At 39.2% G+C, this 12,209-nt stretch overlaps 1 protein-coding gene across 8 annotated transcripts in view; it reads left to right on the top strand.

Moving 5' to 3' along the window:
• EPB41L5 (erythrocyte membrane protein band 4.1 like 5) overlaps positions 1-12,209 on the top strand; it is a 56,710-nt gene that overhangs the window by 10,008 nt on the left and 34,493 nt on the right. For all 8 annotated transcript variants that reach the window (XM_040602856.1, XM_040602858.1, XM_040602859.1 and 5 more), the window contains exons 3-7: positions 2,628-2,732; positions 8,014-8,056; positions 9,191-9,269; positions 11,757-11,801; positions 12,108-12,160. In XM_040602856.1, coding sequence (XP_040458790.1) covers positions 2,628-2,732; positions 8,014-8,056; positions 9,191-9,269; positions 11,757-11,801; positions 12,108-12,160 — 325 coding nt within the window. The remainder of the gene's footprint in view (positions 1-2,627; positions 2,733-8,013; positions 8,057-9,190; positions 9,270-11,756; positions 11,802-12,107; positions 12,161-12,209) is intronic.

Genomic DNA, 12,209 nt, shown 5'->3' with positions numbered 1-12,209 from the left:
AACCATTAAACAGCTTGAAAATATTTGTTCTTTGAGAGTAATCTGAGCTCTTCTCCAAGGCAGGTAGTGGTGGGGAGCAGCAGGATAAAAATGTCATTTAAACTGAATGTTGCCATTAGAAAGTTAGGGTAACTCTTCACCAGAAAATGTAATGAAAGTGTAACTGTAACTGTTTTCTATGTCTTTTGAAACCACTTGAGATAGCAGTTGTATTGTATACAAAGAATTAATTTTGATTTGTAAAATGTGACCATTACAAAGCAATAATCCTTTTGGTTGCCATTTGTTTAAATATGAGGAGGAAGGACTTCATAAGGCTTTAAGAAATAATTTGAATTTCACATTAAGGCAAGTGTGAAACTTCTGCTGACTCCACCAAATACAGCTGATGGTTTAAGTCATATGCAAAGTACTGCATAATTCCATGTTGACGGCCCTGGTGATTAAGTCAAAAACCAACCAGTAGCCCAGCAACTCTTTCCACAGCCGCTCCACTGCTATTCTTCAGGGACTTTCTCCCACATTAGTCATCCTGGGTCCACTTAATCTTTGAGTCCTTTGCCAAGATTACCAAAATGGTGAACATGCTCCGAAACTAATTTGACACTGCAGAATTTTGAACAATAATAAGTTCTGGTTGTCGGTAGTATGTTAGGAATTCCAGGCTTGAGTTGAAGTGCTCTGTTGCCCGTCCCCAGGAGTGAATTTGGCTGGGATAACTGGTTAATTACAGTTTTAAAAGGTGACATACTGAGTAATTGAGAAAAATCTAAAATGTTCTGCTCAATACGGGGAGATTTTCCTCTAGTTTTAGACAAGCTGCAGAAAGCTTCTTGCAAAATAAAACATATTTTCTAATTTTGCTGTTGCAAATGCTGAATTGATTTCATTTGTATTTCTTATTAAGCAGAATATAACCTGTGTGAGGGGAAATACCAACAGTTCAGTGTCTTTCAGGAAAGAGGCTACAGACTCAAATAGCGGAAGAAATGTGTGGTTTTAAATATAGGTAATTTGCCTTAAGGCATCTGTTAGAAGAGTCTGGCTGGTGTTTGAGAAATCTGCTGTTGCCTGAGATGAGAAGTACTATTTTCTTTAAGTCAACAGAAGGAACTTGCCCTGAATGAATCTGATGAGGTCTGCATATCAGCATTTTCTTGACATGGTGTTTTGTAGGTGCTGTGTGCATGTAAGTTCCCTGCTGGTCTAATTGCCTTCTGTTCCCCCTACCTCCCCCAATACCTGGAAATAAATAGTTGTGGGAGAAGTAGCTTAGGCAGGTTCAGTTTACAGACTTTTCTGAGATTTTGCTTTGAGCTGTGAAATGTCATCTTGGATTTAACTGATGCGTTGAGCAAACCAATGACTATGATTACAGAGTTGAATATAAAATATTTGAAGGTCAGGGTAGAGGAATGTGGCAACATTACGCCTGCTGCTTTATTTACATGAATATTACTCAGTGATTAAACCAGATTATTTCTGAGAATAAGAATTCTGGCTGGCCCAGAATTTTTGAGAGATGGGCTAAATCTGCTAATTAGTAGCTAACTAAAAAATATGCTTAGAAAGTTAGCCCATTTCTCAAGCTGTGAATGTATAAATAAAAAGGTAAAAGATTGCAAGGCAATAGCACTATGGAAATAGAGAAATCTTTAAACTCCTTGCAGAGTAAGCATAAATCTTTTCTGCTTTCTTTGCATTTAAAAATATTTCTTTTCAACACCATGTCTTGTACTCTGACCTACTAATTTATTAATTATCCTTATTACATTTAGGCATTACTAATACTAAGGTATTACTGCTAAACTTTTCTTTCAGTGTGTTACTATAAGGGAGTTCATAACATGAAAAATGTATGTTGTATAGAAACTGTCCAGTGCTATTTACATGCCTTCTCTTGTAAAAAATTCAAGAGCTGTTTTAAATCATTGCCATTAAAATGACGTTTACTTGGGGCCAGAACTAAGATTTTTCATAAATTATGTATATGCATATGCAGTGGCTTTTTACACCTACAAGTGAGTTTTACAAACTTATTTTTCTAAGTGTGTTGTCTTAAGTACTATTAAAGTTACTTGCCCCAGACTGTTTCGTGGCAGTTGTTAAAAGCACTTGCTAATGGAGTGCTATATCCTAACTCAGTGTGCTCTGCTACTTGCTTCAAACCTGGTGAATTGCCTAGATATCAAACAGTAGTAAATTTGTAAGCAATTTGCTGTACTTTGCCTTGAAAATTTTCCAGGACATTAGTTATTGTAATTGTGCTATAGCTATATTTCCAGTTCTATTGAACTTCGGTGAGTAAGGAAAGCGTGAAAGGGATGATGATAAAGTGACGTTGTAACACTCTGTTGTGCAAGTCAATGTTGACCTTTTCCAAAAAAGGAGATTATGCAAGTCCTTTAAGGATATTATGTATGCTCCTTGTGAGGTGTGCATTTGCTGTTAAAAAAAAAAAAGCCATCAAAAAATATGTGAGAAAAAAATAATTTACACATTATGTTTTCAGAAACTTAATTTTGGGATTCTATTACTTTTGGAATTATGATATGAAATGTGTCTAGAAGAAGGTAGATGCTACAGTAAATCTGCCTGCTAAGTACTAAATCCTTTTGTATTTTCAGAAAAAAGCCAAAGGCCAGCTCCTGTTTGAACAGATCATGTATCATCTGGACCTTATAGAAAGCGACTACTTTGGATTAAGGTTCATGGATTCTGCACAGGTAGCGGTAAGTAACAGTATTTTTTTTCCCCTCTTTTTCTTTTTTAAGCAACACTCTAAAAATTAAATATTAATATTGACAAAAATGCTGTAAGAAAACTGCCTTTTTTGAGTTAAATTTTGTGCAGAAGCTCTCTTTAGTTTTAAGTGATGTCGAGTGTAATTCCACCTGGAGCACACAGAAACACTGTTGTTTCTTTGTTTCTTGTCTTTCACTTGTTCCTGTCACGCCTTCTGGTGTCACTAGGCAGGTTGGTCCAGTAGGACCCCAGAGTCTGCTGCATCACGTAGAAATGCTTTCCCCTTCCTTGTTGTGCAAAGTGGAGAAAGTTTTCCTTTACCAAAGCCATCAACTTTCTCGTCAGCAAAAGTCATCTTGTTAATGTCAGCTTGGGAAATAATCTTGGCAAGAGGGGAATGGATACCTTTGATCTGCTCAAATCAGTTGTGACTTAGACCTGCAACCAGAATTTTGGGGAAGGATTAGGTGTGTTTGTATGTACCAGACAGTTTGAGTAGGGGGTTCTTGCAAGCCTGAGTTTGTGAAGTTTATTGTGTGTTTGTAAAAATGTGACTGCTTTTGAAAACAGAAGCAGAGCATTGTTTGTCAGAAGTAACCACAGTTCTTTCACTTGCAGGCTGTGGAATCTAATTCTTATGGCCAAGTATTTAATCCTGCCCATGAGGATAGCTGCAAGTTAAGGGAGGTGTTAAACAGGGACTGGGTTTTTTTCTCTGTCCTGTGTCCCTGTAACTTAAACCTGTATTCACTTATCCCAATGCCCTCAGGTAGAATGAAATCTGAGTTTTCATACTGTGTACGTCAATCTTGTTTGTTAGATGTATGACCTAATGGCTTCTGTGTTTCTAGTCTACTCAAAATTATTTCATGATCAGGGTGGCAGTGGTGGCACATACAGTTACTGCTGAGCTAGATACCTGAATTGTTCAAGGTCAGCATTTTGGAGGCAGTGATGTACATTCCCTTGCTTCTATGAGGGTCTATGTCTAGAACAATTTGAAGGTGATGTCTTAATTGTTACAGCGTTGTACGATGACCAAAAAACTCCCCAAGCTTGAATCCTTGAAAGAAGCTGACAAGTTTGGACACAGTGTTATCCATCCTAAAGCATGCTTAAAACCTGATGGCCTCTTTTCAAAATTATTGTGATGGAGTTTTATGCTTAGCCCATAATTGCAGAGAACATTCTCTTCAGAGAAAATAATTTCTGTTCAGCATCTGAAACAAACTACATGGCTAGCAGGATTAGCTGCTGCTGAGCTGCAGTTCCTGGTAGTGAAAGTGGTCTTAAACCTCTTGCAGAACAGAGACATATAACACTAAGGAGAAAAAGACCATTACACTAACAGAGGGATGTCATTCAGAACCATGCATAGCTCTTACCAACAGAAATTGGAAAACAGGTCATTGCATGCTGTTTTATTTTTATAAAAATCACGTTAGCTGTGTTAAGCATGTGTAGTCTAGGATGTTGAGTACTGATAAGAGTATGACTCTATTGCATGTCTTTTTGCTTCAGGAAAAAAGTGATTTTTATGTTTTAGGTGCCCTAACTCAGTTTCTGCCATGTGGCCTCTGAAATATTTCCTTGTGCCTCTAGGTTTTTGTAAGAGTTTACAGTGGGGTAGTTGTAACTGGTGAAACTGTCTCTATGGTAATTTTTTTTTTCTCTTGGTGTTCTGTTAGCAAATAATGTAACTGTGTCTTAAAATGGGGAAATGTTAATCTTTTCTGCCTCAGCAATGGCTTATGGCTTGCTTTTGTCTAGCAAATTGTTACTTCCAATCCAGACAGCACCCGACTGAGTATTTGATACTGCACAATCTACCAGGTACAAGCAATTTCGAACTTAGTGTTTTTTTCTTTTTCTTAACTATGTGTGACTGAAAAGAGGCAGAGCGGAGATAGTGATCTGTTTAAACTGGACTTTAATGATACGCTGTATAAGGAAGCAGAAAAGATTGTGTTTTGCCAGAAGCACTGAACACAAGAGCCAGAGATAATTGTTTTAAGAAATGAAGAACTGTTGTGATGGCAGCTGTTCTTGCACAGAGGAGCTGGCACATTCTAGCAGAAACCCAATCTGTAGCTGGAAACAAAGACACAGGCTAATCAAGTGACTTGTCAAAGATTATTCAGGAGACCTATTAAATAAACAGTGTAAGAATCCAGTCCCTTACTATGGACAGAATTGTGTGCTGGCTTTGAAGGGAGATAATCGTGCTGCTGCCCAATTTAAATCTAAGGATAATGCCTTACTAGCTAGTTGCACCTGATGATATAAAAACACTGGCGAACTAGCAACATGTAGTTAAGCAGGGAATTTCTCAATTTTTTAGTTGTTTTAACTACAAGTGAGTTTTCAATAGACTCATTTTGAACAACTGAAGGATAGCTTTTTTTCTTCTTTTGAGCTGCTGAAGCAATTAGTATACTGTTTGAATTTATGATGTGTTGGGGATTGGGGGGAACTCAGGTAATACAAACTCTTCCTGACGTTTTGAATTTTAGGATTTGTATACTAGCTTCTGTAAAGAAGTTCTTGAAACAAGTGGAAGAATTGTTTTCATGTGACTTCTGTGTTTGTTGCTAGCCTGATGGTAAGGAGTAGATAACCACCACCCCACATCCCCAGTAAGAGGCAGGAGATGGCAAAAGGAGTTATTTGCAAGATTGTCCACGACATATCAGACTTGGTCTGGCAGCTAAGGGAACGAACTATTAATGTTAGTGTCTTTGATTCAGGCTGACAAACAGCACAGCATGTCCAGTGACACAAAGATGAAGATTGCTGTTAGCTTGGGCTATTTGGCTTCTCCTCTAGCTATGCTAGAGAGGTATTTCTAGTAAGGAGGCACTGAACATTTAACAGGTGGCAAATTTCTAGTTCTGTCATACAGGTTGCAAGCATCAAATACTTGCTGCTCTTAATGGAATTGTACAACACTGGCAGTTTTATCTAATGTAGTGCTTAATGCTGAAAACTATTTGTATAGCATTGCACTAAGTATGCACCCATTAACTCCATATAGTATGGGACCAGTTTTAACCCCACTGCCTTGCTGAAGAAACACAATTACCTTTTACCTTCTTGAAATGTTACTGAGTTTAGGTTTAGGGTTTTTTGTGTTTTATTTTTGTTTAATTTCTTCCAGCAGCACACTGTTTTGCTAAGGACTTCCAGTACACTATGCAGTCTGTTGTTCATACTGCTTTTTGTTTAGCAAACTATCTCTGGATTTCAGCAGTAGACTCTGCTGAGCAAACTCTCATCAAAATGTAAACTTTTTTGCCAGGTCCACTTGAATTCCATTTTAAACATTTGGAATAAATCTTAAGTTTCCTGACATCTGTGTGTGTCCGTGCATGTGTTTGTTTTGGTTTGTTTTTCTTTGTTTTGGCCCTGTACCCCCCACCCATTTAAAAGTAGTTTTGTTCCCCTTCTTCCACACACACCCTTACCATGCAGACAGAGCTCCTGTGGGCAGCAGTGGTAAGAGCTGAGCAGAGTCAAACGCTATCAGTGCCTGTCGCGGGCCTCTCAGTTGCCTTCCCATGGAATGTGGAGGAGATGAGAGAAAACAGAGGGAGATGAAACAGGCGTGCACAGCCAGTCCTGGAACCTAGAAATGGTGCTCTCTGCCATTTGTGTATCTAAATCACCTGCAAGCCTCCCAGTAGGTAGTTCGTGGATTTTTATGGCGGGGGAGGGAGTAAGTAAATTGTCTCTTACAGCAAGTGAGTTTGTGGAATAGGAAGACAGATCGTATCATTTCCTTAGAGAAACCAAACAAAAAATTGCTCAGCTCCATTTTGCTCCTAGTGTAAGCAAAGTTGACATAAATATTTTTTTCATTCTTCCTTAAGCTTCCTGCTTTATTTAAAAAATATGTTAGCTAGCTTTCTGTAGCTACTTTGTTTTCATGGGTAATGAGAGCATTTTCAGCTGTGTGCAGAGCTGTGGTAGATGGTTTAGTTCTGATCTGCAGCTAATCTATCAATCACTGTATATCCTGCCTGTGTTACAGGCTGACTTTACACACTCTCTGCGGAAGGCAGGGCTGCTCTGAAGACAGGAATGTGTTTGCACTTGGCATTGCAACCTGAAAATACCGGTTCTTTCTCATACCCCTGTTGCTTTTCTGTCCTCTGTGAGGCCTACTGTGAACTTCGTGGCATGCAGTTAATGAAATGAGTGTTCCTAAGTGTATAATTCATCTGTATTAGTTGCAAGGTGACATTTGGGATTGATCAGATGAGGTGGTGTTACTTGGGCATTGTGAACCGTGCAAGACGTGGTGTGAGTTTGTTCTGGCTGTTGGGTCAGTGCAATTACGTTCAATAGGGTGCTGTGTTTACTGCTTAACTGAGTCATCTCCTTCGGAGGAGGGAGCTGCTCACTGCGCAGAGCGTTTGGTAGTAGGTCTCTACCGCTAGCTGTATGTTAGCTTTCCAGCTTTCTCTTTAATTCCTGTATAAACTCTTCAGCAGTGGGAGTATATGCAATTATTTTAGGGAGCATAGCATATACATGTAGGTGTTTCTTTCAACGTGCCATCTATAGCTTATTTTTCACATGCTGTTGTGCACAGTATAAGTGAAGCCATTATTTTGGCTTCACGTCTAGTGTATAGCTTATAATTAGCATTAGCAGGTGAGGCAGTAACTTCTGTCCTCCCACGTGACAGTTGCTAAAACGTCACCTGTGAATAGATTTTAGAGAATTAGGTAGACCTGACCCAGACATAGACAGCTTTGCTGTTACTACCCTTAAGTCATCTAAAGAAAATGCCTGAAAGCCCACAATATTTATTGTGTCTCTCCCACCCCAAGTAAACCCTGCACGCAACCAAGTGCCAGTCTCCAGCTATGATTTATGCCTCTCTGGCACATTGTCACTGGCTGACCTACTAATATGTGAATTAAGTGTTTGTTTGGACAGGATGAAAATTTTAGTAATTAAAATAGTTTGTTAGTACATTTTTGTTTTTGAAGTAGTTAATGCTTTCTTGAGGATTGGCTTTAAATAGGGCACTGCAGGATGTTTCTGTTGTTCAAAACTGACATTTTGCATTACAAAGTTTGAGTGAAAGGATCTTTGATGAGCACTCAGAGCTATGAATTGTGAAAGATTTGAATTAGGTTGTTTTAGAGAACTACTTGTTATTCCAAGATAGTCTTCACTAACAAATAGGTTTTTTTCCTTTTCTGTTCTTTCTGTGTTATTCCTGTGTTGATAATTCAATGAAAGTAATTTCTTTTTCAGCATTGGCTGGACAACACAAAAAGCATTAAAAAGCAAGTTAAAAGTAAGTGTCCTTTCTGTTTTCTTTTGGGATCTCATATTGAACATACAGGAGGCACAGAGTTGAAACTGGGGGGGGCGGGGGGGGAGCGGGGGGAGTCAGTGTCCTATGGGGGGTGACAAGACCTGGTGACAAAACCCCAGCATGGTGCTGGTGATTGTTTAATGACGTCTTCCCTCTGTGTAGCTCATATTACTTCAGTCTAATGTCCTTAATTAAACATGTTATAGGCTCATTAATTATAGTTTAAATGGAGTCAAGGCAGCTGAAGGTGTTTTAGTGTTATAGATCGTTCTTCTGACTATGGGAAAACTTCTTGGAGCCTCCATCCCTTGGGGAAGTTGTGAGTGCCCAAATCTGTGTTTGGTCCACCAAGTGCTTACCTGCTGCACAAAGGTTTAGGGTGGCCTGGTTGTTTCAGTGGTGTGTGCTTGAGTAAGCTGTGACATCGGCTGATTTTATGTTTAGCAGCTTCCTTGCTCTGCGCTGTGGGAAGTCTTCAGGGATTTGTGGAGCTGTGTAAATACAACAGAGGTTTTGGAAGCACCGAGAGAGAGAAAATTCCTCCTGTCAAATGCAGGAATCAGCAGAGTGCTGCACATTTTTAAAGAACTGTTAATCCATCCTTTTGCTGAATTAACTCTTTAGTTTCCAGAAAATATGATTCTTCCACAGAGGGTCTGTTAAATCCCCCTGAAATATGTCTAAACTTCTGTGGAATAAAGGGGTCTGAGTCGTCAGCAGTGCATTTTTCCCAGAGCCCTGGGAAGTGATTACAGAGACCAACAGAATTCTTGGGGGTTTGGTCAACTGCAGAGCTTTCTTGGTGATGGATACAGTCCTTAAATATAGGGATTAACCAAGATTTGTGTGCTTTTGGCAGGACAAATCAACTTAATGTGATATGACTGTGGATTGACTTGTAACATAGTTCTATATGTTGTGCATATTTAAGTGTTCTTTCATCCTGATGATTTTCATGCATTTCCCTGTCACAAAGGAATTCCTGCCTTAAGTTCCTGTGGTAGGACAGAGCCAATTTCAGTCAAGTGTTGTGATGTGATTGTGTGTAATAAAAAAATAAGATGTCTTGTCCAGTAACTGTTACCACTGTCTTGAACGAATTCTGCTTTGCAGTTGGCCCACCGTACTGTCTGCATTTTCGTGTAAAGTTTTACTCATCAGAGCCCAACAATCTACGTGAAGAGCTGACAAGGTAAGAGGGAGTTTGTGAGAGAGAGAAACACCCAAATAAGGGCAGGAAAGTGTTTCTGTGGTATTTATTTAAACAGTTGTATGATGCTTTTTGGAAAATTTCTTAGCGCTTCTTGCTTGCTTGGCTTTTTGTAAATGTTTCTAATGTAGCTCTTGTGAAATAAATGAGCTTTAATATAGAGAGATCTATATATTTACTGTGTTACTTGATGCACCATTTATCATTAGGCAAATCTGGCAACTGATTTGAGTAGCTTATACACGATGGGCAGAGGTTTTTACTGGAAAGAACAGACATTTTCTTATTCTTAAGCTGCATTTAGTTGTAAGTGTACACAGTCATCCTGTCTCTTTAGGGAGAAAAGCATTGAATTGCAAGTTAGAGCTTCTCTTTGACAAAAATAAGTTCAGTTAACATTTCATTATTTCTGTGGTCTTTGCGGGAGCTTACGGAAAGGGAAAACAGTATTTTACTACCATGTTGAAATGTGAGTTGACAGTACTAAATGTGTAGGATTGTAGTATCAGGTGAGCAGCAGTTTCTGGTGATTAAAGCATTTCACAGATCCATTCATAATGCTGTGTTTCATGTCGGACTGAGACATCCTTGGGGTGCTTTGGAAGCAAACACAACCTACCATCTGTCAGTATAAATCCATTGTAAAAGGCAACATTTCTTTGCAGTCACCACTGCTGGTGATCTGTTTTGGCGAGAAAACAAAATTACTTGATAGCTGAAGATGCTTCGTACCCTCAGCCATTTGTAAGAGCATGAAGTGCATTTGTTTGTTGTACAGGTTTATGTCTGTGTGGATGTTCAAGTTGTGCTTTAGCCAAATCCCTAGGAGTGCTACCAGGAAGATTATAGTAGCATTACCCCTTGCAGCCATATGTACCCTGTGCAGCTTCATACTTACATGTAGTAACATAATGTTATAACTGCTCTTCTGTAATGTTTTCCTGCTGATCTGGGAAGAATGTTTTGCCTCACCATTTGTGTTCCTGAATAAACATTTAACTATCTTTAAAAGTAGTAACCATAGACAAAATTCAGACCTACATCTGTATCTACCACTATGAAATGTTTTCATCCATCCTGACTGAGTTCTGCCAGTCAGACCTTGCTATACAGGTTTTAGCAGGGCAGACCTGAAACCTGAGGGCTTTTAAACCCTGTCTATCTGCTTAGCTAATCCCCCAGAACAGGACAGCAGCAAGTCTTTCTTCTGTCTCAAGATAATTTTATGCCTTAAAGAAGCAGTGGAGCTCTGCAGCGGGTTACAGGTCTCAGTAGCAGGGGCTTTCTGAAGTTTCCACCTCTTTTTTTTGAGCAGCAGTATGCCCAGCTGGAGCCACTTTCCAGTTTCTGCCAGTGTGGTGTGCCCATGTTTTCTGCCAGCTTCCCATCAGATGCCACCAGTCAGCCATCCTAACATAGCCTAAGCGCGGAAAGTATGCTGGAGTTGTTTGCAAGTGTTATGTGGCTGATAAGCATGGGCTGGTCGCACCCACTGTACCCCGCAGGCTTGTGCTCATTCTTTTGGTATCTAGGGACAGTACCAAACAAATTTATTCCTCATACAGGGGCCAGTGTTCAAAAGGCTTTGGATTATAAATTGTTTGGCAAAGTATTTGTGGATTTGCAAGGGACCTGTAGGAAGAATACCTGCGTCTGTTTCGTGTCTCTGTATGTGAGTACAAGGAGACATAGGCACATGTTGAAACAGAAGATTTCGTCTTTGGCTCTGTGGGTAAGGCTTCTGTTCAACTGTTGTCGAATTCAGACTGGATACCATCGCAGATGACAGTGTTTTGGTTGATGAGACTACCTTTTCTCTTGTTAAAGGAAAGCTGTGTACCATAATGGAGCGAGAGGGCTACTCTGTGGGTATTGGATCGGAAGAATTGGTGTTGCACACCAAAGGAATAGCAGCTTGGTATTCAATATTTGCCCAGTTTCTAGGCAAGAAGAGTACTGAATAAGCAAGGCAGTGAAGGGAAGTTGGCACTGAAGTGTAAACAAGTTGAAAAAGCTGCAGCGTACTGTTTATTTTTTTGTCACCTTGGCGTCAGCTTTCTGGGTTAGATTTTAGCTAAGCAATCCATATTAGGAACATTTATTTTTAAGGCTTGAAAATATTCATTATCTTATGAGATCGCTACATCTATGAATAGTGAAGAAAATGTGGAAGACGCAAGTTGTTCTTTGCCCAAGCAGGTTCAGAAGAGAATAAGTAAGACTTACTTAGGTATCCCATTTCTTTTTCCATGCAACACTGTAGTTTAGCTTGCGACAACTTCTCATTTTGGGCTTACTTCATTTGAAATGTGTGTAAAGCATATAAACCCAACTGATAAAGCCTTGAAAGATCACAATGCAGTTTCTTTAGTCTTGAAAACCCATGTAAAGAGTAGAAAACATTTTTATTTGTCAGGCTCTAACTTCCTCCTGTTGTCTGAGTGACACAGTTCTTATTTAATTCTGCAGGTATTTATTTGTTCTGCAACTGAAACTGGATATTCTTAGTGGAAAGTAAGTATTCCCAATAAATAGCCCTTTAAACAATTACAGTTTAGCATAGGATTTATTAAACTTTTATTTGCTTAATTAATAAGTTTTGTGGAGTAATGCACTGTTATATTACTTTTCTATGCATGAATAGCAGCAGAGGATTGCTTAAATAATATAGCGCTTATCTCTTGTAAATTTGGTGAAAATCTGCTAATCTTTTTTTCATTTTCTTATCCCAAACATTTGCAATTTCTCACTGTCACGTATATGAGTTTTCTGCTAAATCGTGTCAGCTAAGGTTTTAACAATGCGTTTCTCTTATGGCAGATTGGAATGTCCTTTTGACACGGCTGTTCAGTTGGCAGCTTATAATATGCAAGGTGAGTAGGTATGAGCCGGGAAGGGTGAAGTTGCATGAACAGCTTTGTG

This window comes from Falco naumanni, chromosome 8 (genome assembly GCF_017639655.2).
Source record: "Falco naumanni isolate bFalNau1 chromosome 8, bFalNau1.pat, whole genome shotgun sequence".
Classification (NCBI taxonomy): Eukaryota; Metazoa; Chordata; class Aves; order Falconiformes; family Falconidae; genus Falco; species Falco naumanni.
This window is presented reverse-complemented; position numbering and strand designations above follow the sequence as displayed.